This window comes from Osmia lignaria, chromosome 6 (genome assembly GCF_051020975.1).
Source record: "Osmia lignaria lignaria isolate PbOS001 chromosome 6, iyOsmLign1, whole genome shotgun sequence".
NCBI lineage: Eukaryota > Metazoa > Arthropoda > Insecta > Hymenoptera > Megachilidae > Osmia > Osmia lignaria.
This window is the reverse complement of record NC_135037.1, coordinates 7,588,366-7,604,208: the sequence shown is the minus strand read 5'-3', so window position 1 is coordinate 7,604,208 and position 15,843 is coordinate 7,588,366. Positions and strand designations below refer to the sequence as shown.

Sequence of the window (15,843 nt, the reverse complement as noted above, 5' to 3'; positions counted from 1 at the left end):
AATTCAAAAAACACATACCTGATCGAAGTGTGGATGCGGAGGAGCAAGTTTCAAAGGATCCTTAGCGCTCCATGGTCTCCTCGATTTGTCAGGACTCCATTCCGGCTCGTTCAATTTCAAATTCGGATTTGCATACTGCTCAACATTAGGTCTATCCAGAGGTTTCAACAGAGGATCATTCTCCAGAACATCTTGCTTGGAACCCATCCTCTTTGGTGGTAAGGATTGAATAGAATGTAATTTCTGAGGTTGTTTGGGTATCAAACTTGGATTCGTGTCGATGGGCATGGACACTGGTATCTTCAAGTGTTCTTCGTATACTTGATGAGCAGGGTATATCTGTATCTGTGGTCCTTTGTGACCCTGAAGAGTTTGTTGCGGCTGAGAGTCGTCTCGATCGTTCTCCAGGATTTCCAGAACAGGATGCACGGGTATATTGGGAACTGGTAATGGCGGTGGCTTCATACCGATGTGCTCTTCGTCTTCTAAGAATGTCTGAGGTGGTCTCGGTGCCATTTTTCCTGGTTTACCGATTATCACGTCGCTGTTCGCGGTGATCACTTCGCCCGGGGAGATTGGAATGCCGTCTGCTAAACTGGACGCCACTTTGTGACGCGTTTCTATGTAGTTGTGATTTAAGTTCGCCAGGTGGGCACCTTGAAGAAAATACAGGTACTGTTAATTGATGGAACACTCGGGATAGTAATAAGAAACGCTAAAAAAGCTCAGTTTTCTTACCGATGTTTTGGCTTTCAGCTGCTTCTATATCTTCTTCGACGAACTCACCGACAGGAATGTAAATCGGTGACCTCTGCGTGGTTACTTCCTGAACTTCCGCTTGCGGTATCGTGTCGTTTCTTCGACTGGCCGTCGTTTTTCCTTGAAGCAAACCCGCCATAGCTGTGATGACTGGTCCCAGAGCGGACAAACTATTTATTCCTAAAGATCCTAGACTGAGAAGATTGCTCACTTGAAGATCACTAGTGTTCTGACTAGCAGGCTTTTTATTTTGAACAGTCTCCCCGGAAGTTGTCAGATTTTGTTCCTGAAAATAATTCCATCGACTATAATTTCAAAATTTACCTCAGTTCTAAAACCTTAGAAGTCTCGATATTCAATTGAAATTTAATTTAATTAGACGTGCTATTAAATATTGTATAAATTACTTGGCTGTTCTGCTCGGAAGGCTTCAAATTCTGTTCACCGACAACCGAAGAAGCTTCCGTGGACACCAAGCTAGCAGAAATCGCTTCATCATTCGGAGGTTCCATCAAAGAGGTCGCTTCCTGGAAACTACTAGTAGTAGTAGGATCGATCTGATCCTCCTCGTCGAAGAATATGATCGTCGATCCTGTAACGACGTTCTTCACTGGATCAGAGTGATGTGCAGTGGTCAATAGAGCATTCATGTATCCAGCATCCAGTAAACTCGGTGCTATCGATTCCGTGACCACGTTTTCTACTATATGAGATCTTGAAGAGATCGTTGTTGAGGTCTCCCCATCTGGTCCAGCCTGCAAATGAATTTAGTCATTGCAATTTTTAACCATGAGCCCAGAGAAAGAAACTCTCAAAGTCTCTTCAGGAAAATTACCTGAAGCAACGTGGTGAAGTAAGTGAATGTCGTCAAATACGTCTTCGTGGCGAAGATCTGTATAGGTTCCGGGGTAGGATTCACCAAGGCTGTCTTCGTGGTCGTCTTCTTGACAGGCACTTTCTCCAGCACAACATCGGTCGAGGTCGCGACGTTCGTTCGAACTATCGTACTACCTTTCTCCAAGAAGGTATTATAATAGGTATAAGTGATGTAGTACGTCTTCATCAGATCGGTCATGCTTTCCTCCGTACTATCCAAAGCTGTCAAAGTGGTTGTTACACTGGTTGGACGAGGAGGTGGTGCAGACTCTGTGATTATCAGCTGAAGAAAAAGACATAATCATTTAAAACACTCGAATATTTAATAATCAAAAATATTCTCTATTAACCTGAGTGACAGTATCGCTGGTAGTTTCGATTCTGGTTCGCCCATCCTCCATGAAGGTCTTCTCCAGCATCCTGGTGCTGAGATATGTGTTCGTTTCCGGTCGTGGCGCTTCCGATGGTTCAAGGATCATGTGCAGATAATGTTGTGGAGCGGTAACAGTGTTTGTTATAACTTTCGTGCTGCTCTCTAAAGCATCATTTATGTTCGAATGATCAGTGTTTAGAGTTAAGTAGGTGTAGGTCGTTTTGAAGACTTCTGTCCGTAGAGTTGGCGACGCATCTAGGGTAACTGCTGCTGTCTCTGAGCCTGGTTTTCGGTGACGTTCCTCCGTCGCTGTGTTGGCTATCACCTTGAATTATTTCAGATTTGAAATGGAGGCCGAAATAAAAGAAAATATCAGTAGTAAAATATTAAGGTTTTACCTGTTGTTCCGTGGATATGGTAGTGGTACCGTCCTTGGTAATTGTAGTTAAGTAAGTGAAGGTGGTGGTACACGTCTTGGTAACAAATTCATTGGGCTTATCTTGAGGAAGCATCATGACAACCGTGTCGGACAATGTCAGCGTAGGTTGAGGCACAGAATTCTCCCATCGTAACGCCGGTGTCGGACCGGCGACGATCACCTCTACTCCGTTCGACATGACACGAGTTGCCAAGTTGAACCTTCGACCTTCTTCATCTTTCGCTTCGTATTCTCCTGTCGTGTTACAATTCCATAGTGAACCAATTACAAAAACAAATCACGTTTTCACCCGTCAACAATGTACACACGTTACATGAAAAGAAAAATAAGATATACCTGAAATCCTTGAATAATTTAGAAACTGTACAGTTCTTCGCTAAAGACACCTGAATATATTGTTATTCAAACGTCTATAAATATTTTCAATTAACATACGATAGAATGAAAATATACAGAACAGAAAATTTAGTATGTACAATAAATATTCTTCATTTACAAGTATGTACATTTCAAGTTCTATTGTACAAGGGAAAATTTCGATCGCCATAAGCCAATTGAAGTGAGACTTCCAATTATGTACAGTCTCGAGGGGGAAAGAAGTCTTCATTAGTTTAAAGAATATTTTATACATCGATTACCGTGTGGCTCGAAAATATTGCTAATTGGTATTTCCAAGGTTTCATCTTAAATTCACTGTTCATCGTTTATTAGCCAATTTAATAATGAAAAATATTCGAGACACACGGCGATCGTTATAGAAAAGGCTCGGACAGCCGCGGTGGCTACTCACCAGCAACAGGAACTGGACTATACACAGACGACACGGGTTTCGTTGTCTCCACGGTAGGAGTGACAGTCACGGTGACGGGCACCGTCAACGTAAGGGTCGTCACTCTCGGTCTGACGGTCGTCGAGGAGGTCACTTTTGTCTCCAGTCCGTTCTGTTGCGTCACCACGTACGTGTACGTCCTTAATCGCGTCGACGTCACCACGGTCTCTGTATAATAAACGCTCGTGCTCGGTTCAAGGTCGGGCGTGGATTGCGTCTCGTGCACGTCGGTCACGGGTTTCGAGGGTAAAATCTCAGGAAAGTCCGGTCTCGAAAGGGACAGATAAAGGTCGTCAGCTAATCCAGCCTCGATGTCCTCGGGTGTTGGCGAGGAGATCGACGTGGCCACCTTCGACGAATCGAGGCTAGGAGTGACCTCGAGTACCACCGAGGTCTTCTTTGTTTCTGACCAGGTATAGTCGACCTCCAGGGGAATCACGCTCGGTATTTCGATGTCGTCGAACATGTTCGGGCTCGAGGAGTCGTGAGACGTTGATCGAGACGTCTCCAGAGGCAGGACACTCGCGAACGTGGAAAAAACTTCAGAGGAAGGTGGAGAAACGGGGGGTGATGTCGAAGAGGGTTCGATAGTTGGTTGTATTGGTTTCACCGTCTGGATCTCCTCTTTTTCTTCAGGTTTTATCGTTATTTCTGGAGTCTTTTCTAGATTTTTATCTACCGTATCTGGTTTCACGCTTGAGATTCCAGTGTGGGATTTTGTGTCCGTCTTAAGAGACTCTTCAGGGTATTTTGATGAAGAATCCTTGGTTTCTGTCTTTATTGTAATCTGAAGTTCGGTCTCCTTCAGGGATCGTCCGGAATCTTCTGACGATTGAATCACTGTAGATTGAGGTTCAATCTTCTTTATATGTTCTTCAAGGTCTTTCGATGAAGAACTTTCAGATTGAGTTTCAGTTACTGTAACTTGAGGTTCAATCGTCATTAGAGATTCTTCGGCATTTTTAGATTCAGTTTGAATTATTGTAACTTGAGGTTCAATCTCTCGAGAGTCTTCAGTATCTTTAGATTCAGTTTGAGTTACTGTAATATTAGGCTCGATCTTCTTGCTGGAATCTTCATGTTCTTCGGATTCGGTTTCAGGTGTCGTAACGTGAGATTCGATTCCCTTTTCCAGAGAATCTTCAGTATCTTTCGTCGAAGAATCTTCAACTTCAGTTGAAATTGTTGTAACATGAGAGTCAATATCTTCTTCTTCTTTTTCTTCGTCATCTACAAATTCAATTTGAGTTTCATGATCATCTGATTCTGGGTATTCAGTATTACCATCAGTTTCTACTTTTCCAGTACTTGTAGTATCTTCTTCAGGTATTATAGTTGTCTCAAACTGTTCCTCAGGAACGTCTGCATCAGTTGTTTGCACCGATTCTGTCGTTGCGCGTTGATTTTCTTCATTTTCTTCTTCAGTTGCAGGATACTTAGTAGTCGAATGTTCTTCCGCAATCATCTCTTCATCTTTCTCTAGTGAAATTGAATCTACAGTCGATAATTCATCAGACTTCTCAGTCGTTGTTTCAATCATTTCTGTCGTCGTTTCTTCTTTCTCAGATACAACAGGAGCTTCTGTTGTGGTTGTGATTTCTTCTTTATCAAATGATACATCTTCAACCTTTGACTTGGTCGTTGTTGAAACATCATCTTTAACATTTTCAGTTGTCGTTTCCGGGTATTCATCATACGCTTCGTACTCATCCTCAGAAGGCGGGAAGAAGAAGTTAGTTGTAATGATTACGGGTGTATCTGTAGTTGTTTCTTCCAGTACTTTCAATGTACTTTCTTCAACCTTATCTTCAGTTTCTAGATCCTCAGGTTCGCTATCAATAACATTAGGGGGTTCCTTCAACTCAGGAGTGACTGTAGAAGTAACGTCTTCCTTATTCTCTTCTTCTTCTTCTTCTTCTTCTTCCTCTGCCTCTTCAGCATATTCCTCATCGTACTCCGAGGAAGGAGTGAAGAACCCAGTGGTGATGATCGCGAAAGTGGGTGTCGGTTGGACGGGTCTGACGGCAATCAACTTCTTCCTGGTGATTCTAGCCTTCTTCTCGGTAGTCGTTGGTAAAACGCTAGTCGATTCGAGTTTTCTTCTTCTAGTAATCGTGACCTTGTGCCGTCCAATCTCTGATCGGAAGTTCTCAGGCTCCAGATCACTCTGAATAGAGTTAGCCAGGCCGAGAGTCCTAACTCGGGTCACCACGATCCTTCTAGGTGTATGACTGGCGGTCATAAAGGAAGAAGAAGGCTCTTCAGTTCTAGGCGGCAGAGGTCTGCGTCTAACGACAGTCAACTTATGCTGTCTTCCGTTCTTTCTGACCACGGGCACGCGTATTCTGACTCGTTTTCTCGGCGTCTCTTCGAAGTAGTCGTCGCCAGTGAGTATCCTGGACGACCAACTACTATCGCGTGCGTTATCAGGGTTGCTTAGCTGGTAGTCGTGAGGATAGTCATCTGAAAAGACGACGTTCTCGCTTGTGTGTGTCATTGACAGATAATCCTCGTTGTATCGGAATTAAATCTACCGAACGGTGGGCGGGATGGTCGTTAAGCGTCCGGTAAGAGGGCGGGCGGGTAGGTGGGTTAAAGAACAATTTGCCATCCAGACATTCCATCATACGTGGTTTCGTGCACTTAGTAGCGGTTACTCATCGCGGCGGTGTGCATTTACTGCGACGTTGATCCGGACAAAAAACAGAGAGGTACCATGCGTTGAGATTCTTTGTTGTTGTCGTGTGGGCGCGCGTGCGGCGACGGATTCGAGGCTCTATGTTAGTAGGTGGAGAAGTAGAGGACGGAGGAAAGAGAAACGTCGGCTGGGAGAATAGAGAGAAGATAATAAAGACTGGGATAGCGAACAGGACGTGTAATGGAGATCGAGAGACAAGACAACACGGGTCTCGATCAACCGAAGCTGCGAGCTTTCCACGGTTCCTCGTCCACGGAGACGGCGTTGCCCCCGACCAGGGCCATCCCCGAAGACTCTCGCTATATTACATGAACAGCGACGCGTTGGACGCTGCGATATGCGGGAACAAACGGTCGAAGGGTCGACCGCGTGACTACCGACTTACGAGAACTACGGAAAGGTCGTCAGCTTCGATCTAGGTGGGCTTTCATGAGTTGTGATGGTCTTAATTAAGTGAGATAACAGTTAGAAGGAATGAGGAAATGATTCAATGGGAGGGGTCTGAGGGTTAGGTGCGGATGGACGTGGAAATGTGCCGTCCGACGTCACCCACTACGCTCTCGAGACTCTGTGTCGGCGCGTGCGCGTCCATCGAGTCCTCGCTACCCGCTAGGATAGTGATCTCTTCCGGTCCCGCGTGTAACGACGCTGGAATGGAAGGTCGGACCTCCACACGGGCATCCTGGCCAGTATCCCTTCTTCTCCTCGATGAACTAGCCGCATCGCTCACTTTCACGGTGCTCAGAACAGTACTGAACTCTCCAGGCCTGCGACCAGATACGTAAAGCGTCACCACGCTGGACTCTTCCTTCGGCGTACTCGAGTGATCATCTTTCTTTTCGTACTTGCCACGACTGTTACGCGGCTTGGACGATTTTGACGGTTTCGATGATTTCTGATACTCCTGTACATCGTCTTCCTCCTCAGAATACTCATAGCTGTCGTGCTTGTAGTCCGAATCAGCCGGCTGATGCCTCCTCTCTACCTCTCCCGGTAACGTGTTGCTTTGGGTGAAGGGAGGCGCGGCGAACACAGGATCCAGCAGAGGATTAGGGTTCTTTGGCGGCTGGGGTTGCTGAAGCAGCAGCAGCAACGAGTTCAGGTTAGCCGCTGGCAGGGCAGCCGTCGGGGTCACCACCACCGTGTCTGTGACGAACTCTGTCGCGGTGATCACGTCGGTCGAGGTGTCTACCAAGGTGGTCAGGATCTCTTTGCCGCGGAAAGTGAGCGGAATCACGGTGCTCTGTTGCTTGGTTATGGTTGTGACGTAGGAGGTGGTGCGCGTGTTGTACTGGGTGGACGGCGTGCCCTGCGGCTGCAGCAAAGGGTTAGCCTGACCTAACTGACCCAGAAGCAACTGCGACAACAGAATGTTCGCGAGAGGAGCATTCTCGGGTATGGAAGGCTGTATGGTGGACACTACGTTCTCTACGGAGTACACGGTCGTCGGTACGATTACGGACTGCGAGGCCCTACGACCACCTAGGGTGGTCAACGTGTGGGAGAGCCGAGTGGTGGGCGTCTCGTGCAATAAGAATCGAGTTACCTCGGTCTGACCTTGTATGTTAGTACCGGTAACTTCGCTAACGATCACTACCAGCGGTCTGCCGTCTCCACCTGTCACAGTGCTGTATTGAGAGGGAGCCAGCACCTCGGTGCTAGGCTGAGCGGTTATAATATTTCTATGTTCCGTGATTCCGTTATTTACAACGGGGATCGTCACCTCGGTGGGCACGTAATGGGTTACCGTGATCGTCCCGTCAAAGTCTGGGTAAATGGTGGGCGATTCCCTAATGTCCTCGCGGGAACCTCGCGGCCTCTGCGAAGAGGATCCTCTTTTGCTACCGTTCCTACTCGACGACCTTGAGGAAGCACGAGACGGGGGTACTCGTCTTGAACTCGACGATTCGGATGATTTGTTCGAATTATTTCGTAACCTTGGAGGTCTTACTCTGTCAGAATTACTTGAGGACCTAGTGTTTGATCTGGACGTTGAAGAGCTGGGTCGTTTATAGTTCGATCTACTCGCGGACGTTCCGTCCTTCTCTCTTAGAGTAAACTGTCTGCCATTGTTGGATGTTGGCGATGGTTTTATTCTGGATGAAGAGGTTCTCTCACCATTGGACTGCTTTCTGTTTCTAACCTTATTTTGACTCGATTCTGCGGACTCTGCTGAGGTTTTTTCAGGGCTGTTGGACTTGGAAGGGGGTCGAGAGGTTGTCAGAGATCTTCCTCGGTTATTATAACGCGCGATGGGTTTAGAAGTGACCTTCGTAGTCTCCTCTTTATTGGATGCACTCTCGACAACATCGATCCTGTCTTCAGCCTTTGAAATCGGCTGACCAGGTCGACGGAAACGATTGGTTAATGACCTCAACTGACTTGCCTGTCGGCGAGTTCTTCTTAATCTATTAAACGGTCTGATTTGCACCGCAGGTCTGATAGATTTGCCTGACCTTCGATTGACATTCGCAGAGGATGTCCTGTCTTCGTGTTCAGAACCCTCGTAATCATTATCCACTATCTCCTCCACAGGATCATCCTCGAAATTTTCCTCGCCCTCTGCATCTACCTCCTCGGGTTCAGCCTGTTCTTCGATAGGTAATTCGGGTTTCTTTCCAAATAACCCTCGAGGTGGAAACAAGCCAGTGTTGCTCTGTCTAGGTCTAGTTGAAACTGCTGCATTACCTCTTCCACGAGCATTAGTGACCTTAGAAACACTCGGTGTAGTAGTTCTACTTAAATTTCCATTTCTTCTTGTAGTCGTGGGTGGCCTTGGAGTAGTGCCACTTCTTCCAGAACTATTCAGATTAATCGGTCTACGGAATCTGAGCAGAGGATTCGTCGATCTCCTCGGTGACTCTGTAGTAGTCTGCAACGGTGTCGTCACAGTCTCTCCACCTTCCACATCGTCCGTGTAAAGAGTCTCCTCCGTCACCAAAGTCGTAGTGGTGAACTCGTTAGCATCATTCTCTTGATCATCGTGTTTGACAGTCGGTTGTCCTCGAAGTAGGGTCGAGGAGGCTCTAATTGGTGGCCTGTACCTGCTGGACGTGCCAGGATAAATAGAACTGGATGCACGAGTCGCAGCCCTAGCTGAAGAACCTCTGATGGAAGTTGGACCACGTCTGTTTCCTTGGAATACAGAAGATGGCGATATTCTAGACTGAGGTCTGCCTCTGGTGCTTCCAATAGAGGAGGCGTAAGAGCTTGCAGTACTTGGAGATCCTCTTCTTCCAGCAAACCTCCTGGAACCAGCTGGAGACAGCGTCGAAGAATAAGGACCTATCGGTGAACTGATTCGACCCCTGGACGAGGCGAATCTATTACCCTTTCCAGCTAAAGTTGCTGTTATTGTAGGTGTCGCATCCGTTCTGGTGATGGTAGTCGCACCTTGTGCGCCCTTTCTCTTCGGGTTGAAGGTCGGTCTGCTCCTGGAGACGAATGGCCTAATCGCTGGTGTGAAGGTTCTCTTCCTCGTCGAGAACGTCAGTCTGGACTTCTTCTTAGAACTCTGTCCATCTTCGTCCTCGTTCTCTTCTTCGCTATCTTCATTCTGCTCAGAGTCATTATCTTGATCAGGAGACTCGGTGGTTGGATCTTCTGATAAGGAAGACTGGATCACCGCAGGTGAGGGTGATATTTCAGGGACCTCTGTAGGTTTAGTAGGTGGCAATGTCGATGTTGGCGCGATACTGATGGTTGGAGTTGACAGAAAGCTAGAAGTACTTTCAATGATCTGGGCGTATCTACCATCGATACTGGTCCCAATTACTTTAGATTGATAGAATATGGTAGTTCCATTATTCTCAATTTGACCTTGTATCAGCCTCACCAGACCAGTTCGATGACCATGAACGGGCGCAATGGTTGCCTTTCTTTCTTCATCAATCTTAGTACTTGAAGTACTTTCAATGACCTTGGCATATAGACCATTTAACAGAGTACCAATCTGTTTGGTGGTGAAATAAATCGTGGTAACCTCATCAGCATCGACCACACTCCCTTTATTCATTGACAGAACTCCTGTTGGAAGAACTGGAGTGGCTATTGATGAAGATGGTAGCGGTGGTGTCTCTATTCTTGTTGAACTTTCTACGACTTGAGCATACAGACCATCGATATATGTCCCATGGACATCTGTCATGTAATGAGTAGTCGTTCCATCATTAACCTGACTGGATCGAACCGTAGAGATCAGTCCTATCTTTGGAACTTCGCTAGACTTTGATGGAGTGACTGGCTTCTCTACGGTTGCCAAACTCTGCTGGTAAACTGGTCCATCGATTGCCCTGCCAGTTGCCAATTGCGGGGTCGCAGCAACTTCGGGATTGGAAACACTAGTGACAGTCTCCAGTCTGCTATTCAAGATTGTCTCATTTCCAATGTACGAAGTTGTAAAGTAGGTGTAGGTAGTATAATATGTGACAGGTTCGGGTGAAATTGTCGAGGATTCTGAGACGCTCTGTTCAGAAGGAGTTGTACTAATATCTTTAGAAGTAATCCCAAGTTCCTCTGTTTTCACATTTTCAATAGGGATAACGATGGATGGTGTAACCTCATTGTCAGCAGTGATCTTGGATTCTTTGTCATCGGAAGAACCATCTTCGGTGAAGGATGTAGTTGGTCTGTAAGTCATAATGACACCTAGTTCGACGGTAGGAGTGGGTGCGACACCTGGGGTCACCACGTTGCTGACAGTTTCCTCTCGGCTGGTAGTGACAGTGTCGCCACCTTTGTAGAAGGTCGTCCAATAAGTGAACGTGGTGAAGTAAGTGACTGGCAAAGTACTCGTCTCCATGGGTACCACAGCAGTTGGTCTGATGGTCTCAGTCACGACGTTGGTGACAGTTTCCAGACGACTGACGACGTTTGATTCCTCACCCTTGTACATCGTCGTGAAATAAGTAAAGGTCGTGTAACTGGTTTGAAGAAGAAGAGTCGGAGCAGGTTCTACATCATGATGGTTCGATTCAGATAGTTCCTGATCTTCTGGAACAGCGTTTCTCTTATCCATCACATCCAACAGCGTACCACCACCAGAACTTGAAGAAGAGACTACATCAGTGATCATGGATCCTAACACTTCTCCTTCCATTGGAGGATTGGGTGTTACTTGAGCGTTTACTTCAAATCCACGAAACAGATCAATCTTCTCAGTAGTGGATTCCTGAGTGGTAGGGTATTCCACTGTTGTCTCTGCCTTCATCTCAGCTACTGTTGCAGCTTCTTCAAGAGTACTAGGCCCCTGCTGCTGCACCTTCTTTGCTAAAAGAAGAGCCTCTTCCTGAGACTTCTGCCTTTGAAGAGCTTCGAGATAGGCTAGGATCTCTGGAGGAACAGCTGGCTTGTCAACAGAGTCTGCCTTTGGTGTGGTTGGTTTCAGGGTTTCTTGAACGACTGGTACCACTGCAGTTGGCTGAATAGTTTCAGTGACAACATTGGTAAACACCTCGGTTCTCGTTTCAATCTCGGTCTCATCGTCAACAAAAATGGTGGTGAAGTAGGTATACGTGGTGTAATATGTCTTGATCTGTTCCTTGACTTCTTGCGTTGGCAAGGCTGGAGTTGGACTTGGTTCAATCTCAGGAACAGTTTGCTTAGTATCTTCAAAGTCTTTGTTGGCTGCTGCTTCCGTGGGAATATTATGATCGGTGGTGGTGTCCTGCTCCTGCAGGGTGGTCAGAGTTTCCTCAGTCGTCTGTTCCAAGGTGGTTGGGTACTTCTCAGTACCCTCTTCGCGTTGAGGAGTTGTCGAAGGTAAAACACTGTCCGAGATCTTTGTTGGCGCTATTAGACTGGACTCATCCTTTCCGAACAAGCCAGCAACCACGGCAGACACTCCATTGGGACCAACAGTCTGTGTGATCACATTCGTTTCAACAACTTCACGACTGGAGATGCTGGAGGAGCTCTCCTGGAAGAAGGTGGTCAAATACGTGTACGTCGTGTACAGAGTCTTGAATATCAGTTCTATTTCCTCATCCTGTTTAGTAGTTTGCTCTTCTTCAACCGCACTGATCAAACTAGGAGTTGTCGTTGTCTTTGGTGGTCCGGTAACTGCTGTTGGAAGGACAGAAGTCACAGTTGCACTAGGTAGAATCAATTCCGTTAAATAGCTGACCTCTGATGATACCACTTCTCTAGAACGTATGGAAGTCGTAGTCTGATCACCGTCAGGGATGAAGAACGTGGTGAAATAAGTGAACGTTTTGTACACTGTAGATGGAAGAAGCTTGGTAGCAAGGGTAATCTTCTCTTCGGGTTCATGGAACACATTATCCTTGCCACCCTTGTGTCCAATGATATTATTAGAGCTGCCTCCCTTGATGCTTCGACCCTGAGGATCCCCAGGGACTATGTCATTAGGAATCTCATCGTCCAAGGTTGGTGCTGCTGATTCAGTAGTACCTAGGACCCTTCTGGCACTCTCCAAGATGTCCTTCAGGGTTGTCAACACACTGTCAGTGGTGTCTCTGAGCGGAGTGGTTAATTCGTTCATTTCAGGAGGAGCTTCCTCGCTAGTGGTGATCACCCTGGGTGTAGTACCTGTCGTCATCTCAAGTGTAGTGTCCTGTTCACTTTCTGGCTCCTCTGTGCCAGTGGTTCCATAATCCAAGGTAGTATCTCCGGTACCATAACTAGCAGTTGCTTCATCAGGGAAGAAATATACATTTGATGACGTATGAATGATCTGTGCATAGTTTGTACCAATATAGGTGCCATAAATCAGACTCTTATAATGCGTAGTGATGCCATCCTTGGAAGTAGTTGAATCCAAGACTTTGAGGAGTCCGGTTGGTTTCAGAGAAGCAGTCTCCACATCTGGTATCAAGAGCAATGGTTCAGTGGACGTGGTAGTGGACTCAACTTCAAAGTCTTCCGTGACACTGGGCTGAATGTTGGCTCTGTTGATGGCGTCCAGAAGAGGATCACCCGTTTCGCTCTTCGGATCGGATTTACGTCCAGGATGATGCATAGTCTTCTCTTGGGTAGCTACGACGCTGGTGGGTCTGATTTGCACGACAGCGATCCCATCGTCTGGCCTCAAGGTCGCGTCTCCCTTGATGGTAGTCGCTGGGCGACCTGCAGGAGCCGGTGATGTACTTGGCGAGAAGACAATCACCGTTTCACCGACGGTAGTTGTAAAATCAGCGAAACCATGATAGGTTACCGTCGCCAGTGGTTTCATGTCCAGTTTCTTCTGCACTGCAGCTTTCGGCTGGGGCTTGAAGATCTTCGGCACTCTGGGCCTAAAGCTCTTCGGTTGATCCTCTTCAAAGTTATCGAAACTATTCCCCACGTACTCGTGCTTCACGGTGTAGGTCGGTAAGTTATCCGCTGGTCTAACCTTCGCAGGTTTGAATCTTTGGGAATCCGAATTTGGCTCTCTTCTACTGAATATATCATTCTCTCTAGAAAGTTCATCCAATTTCGTCGCAGCCTTCTCGCTGTCTTCGGAACTCTTCTCGTCGCTCTCGCCATCCTTTGCATCTTCGATATCCTTCAACACCTTGATCGGAGCGTTATCCAAGGCTACTCTAAGCTGCCAATCGTCGCTGGGTGTCCTTGACGGATAAACTACGTAGGGAGTGGGTGAATCAGGTGTGGGATCCTTCTCGTAGAACACCCTACTCGAAGTGGACAGTATCCTAGCGTACAGACGACCATTGTCCAGGGTGGTACCCACTACTTGGGTAGCAAACTCTGTACTAGCGCCGTCCTGGACGAACGTTCTCGCGGTTTTCGTTAGCAGACCGAGCGGGGGAACAGATTTACCGGGTCGTGCCGAGACTAGGAGGACCGTGGTTACTCCTAGGATAATCATCGAGCATGGAATGATTCAGGATCGTTAAAATACACCGGAAACGAGGGGGACGATAGCCGCATGGGGGGAAGCACGAGCAGTCACAATTCGATTTAACGAATGTCCAGTCACAGTTAATTCGTGGTTAATTCGTCCGTGTCGTGTCGGTTCAGCCAATCGAGCGATCGGTTGATTCGAATACATGTAGTTTTTATTTTTTTATTTATTCGCATTTAGTTTAGATAATGTAGGTCGTCGGAGAGACGGAGTGGCGGGCGGACGTTGGAGGCAGACGGCATCCAGTTGTTGAGAAGAGTTGAAGAGGCGAGGAGCAGGCGGGAGCAGTAACAGAAACAGAAAAAAAGAGACAGACGATCTTAGTAGACGAGTCATCCTGTTGGTAGCCTAGAGCACCTGCTATGTCCCCGTTACCCTGTCACGAGTATCGATTTCCGATCGTCGCGCGTTCACGAACGAATCGTTTCGTTCCAGAGAAACGACACGGTCCTGATCGCGAACGATCGAACACGTTAGCTTTATGTACGTATGTACATCTCGAGGGACCTGACAACTCTATTCGACCTTTCATTCTATTCGACAAAATAGGTGATCATAATTTTCTGCAGACACGAACGAACCGCGAAATGAATTTCACGCCTAAATAAGTGAAAGTGTATCATATTCATCACGGCTATCCGCATTTTTTTGACACGACTGACGTCTGTACTGTCGACTTCTTACAGCCTTCAGGATATCATTGAAAGTGAAATCTCTATATTTGTATTTTCAGAATTAATAGATACTTATATACTAATTCTAAATTGATAAATGTATATGACAAAAATTCGAAATTTTAATATTTCTGATATTAAAGTATCTCGATGATTTTAATAAGTGATCTCAACATTGTTGCTCATTTTGATTTATCAAGTCCCTCGAGGCAATAGTAAGTCAGGATTCCAGCCCATGTACCCAGAGAAAACGGAACGTAAAATTGTGCGGACAAGAGAGAAACGAAAATAGACACGCAACTACACAGAGAGAAACACATATTTCGTAACGATAGTATATACTTCAATTATTATATACACGGCCGCACCTCGCGTCAACACGCACATCACGATATTTTATTCTTTTTTATTTTTTCGTTTAAAGATCGAACGATTGGTGTTGCTGTGAAAAGAGAAAGGCCAAACAGCAGAGAAAGAAAGATAGAAAGCGAGAGAGAATTGTTGTTGTTGCCGGTAGAATTGCGCTTGAACGCGGTCTTCGTTGTGAATAATAGGCCAATAGAACACGAGCAACGAAATGTATTAATTTCAGGACGAGAGAATTGGAGTTCCATTCGAGTGCAATTCCGTTAGCAGGATACGAGTTGTGGATGCAGGCATGATTAAAGGACAAGAGACTTACCCTCTAGATCCCTTTCTATCCTAGGTGCTTTAATTTCTGTCAACGATCCATTATCTGCAAAAAGAAGAAGGAAAAAAAATATTAAAATTATCCTCTGTAAATAATGAAAATTTTGGCTAATCTATTCTTTACAGGTTCAGCAGCTGATTTCCCAGAGTTTTATTAAAATTTGAAATGAAATTGAAATAAATTCTATGAAATGTGTAAATTCCCTTATGATCCTCTAATGATACTGACATTTCCATCAAAGATGCATTAGCACTTTTTACCATCCTATGGAAAAAGGTGTAATTCATTGGTCAAGGACACATAATAGCATCTTTGAGAAAGGAAGCTGTGGGTGGTGAACGTAAGTACTCAGGGAATAATTTCTAAGAGGCTATATTTGGTCATCGAGTAGTTTTGTTCGAAATAATTACCAATCACCCTTATAATAATTAACATATTGACAATCCCAATTAGTATATACTATACTATACTATACTAATTGGTACATGGCACATAATTCTACTGTGTCAGTCAACTTTTTCGAAAGAAACCAGCGAAATAATAACGCTATCAACCTGAATGCATAAACACATCAGCAATCGGTGTAATATTAACACCATTGAGGCGTCGTTCTCAGAACAACAAAGTATACCGTCGTTTT

General features: G+C 45.9%; 1 protein-coding gene across 4 annotated transcripts in view; it reads right to left on the bottom strand.

The window, feature by feature from the left end:
• The window catches only part of LOC117601274 (uncharacterized), a 57,394-nt gene that overhangs the window by 8,977 nt on the left and 32,574 nt on the right, over positions 1–15,843 (bottom strand). For 3 of the 4 annotated variants that reach the window (XM_076688555.1, XM_076688556.1, XM_076688557.1), the window contains exons 2-9: positions 15,195–15,248; positions 3,238–5,739; positions 2,407–2,681; positions 1,986–2,333; positions 1,595–1,918; positions 1,167–1,514; positions 739–1,045; positions 19–656 (exon numbers count right to left, since the gene is read on the bottom strand). In XM_076688555.1, coding sequence (XP_076544670.1) covers positions 19–656; positions 739–1,045; positions 1,167–1,514; positions 1,595–1,918; positions 1,986–2,333; positions 2,407–2,681; positions 3,238–5,739; positions 15,195–15,248 — 4,796 coding nt within the window. The remainder of the gene's footprint in view (positions 1–18; positions 657–738; positions 1,046–1,166; positions 1,515–1,594; positions 1,919–1,985; positions 2,334–2,406; positions 2,682–3,237; positions 5,740–15,194; positions 15,249–15,843) is intronic. The other variant, XM_076688558.1, reaches the window with a different exon arrangement.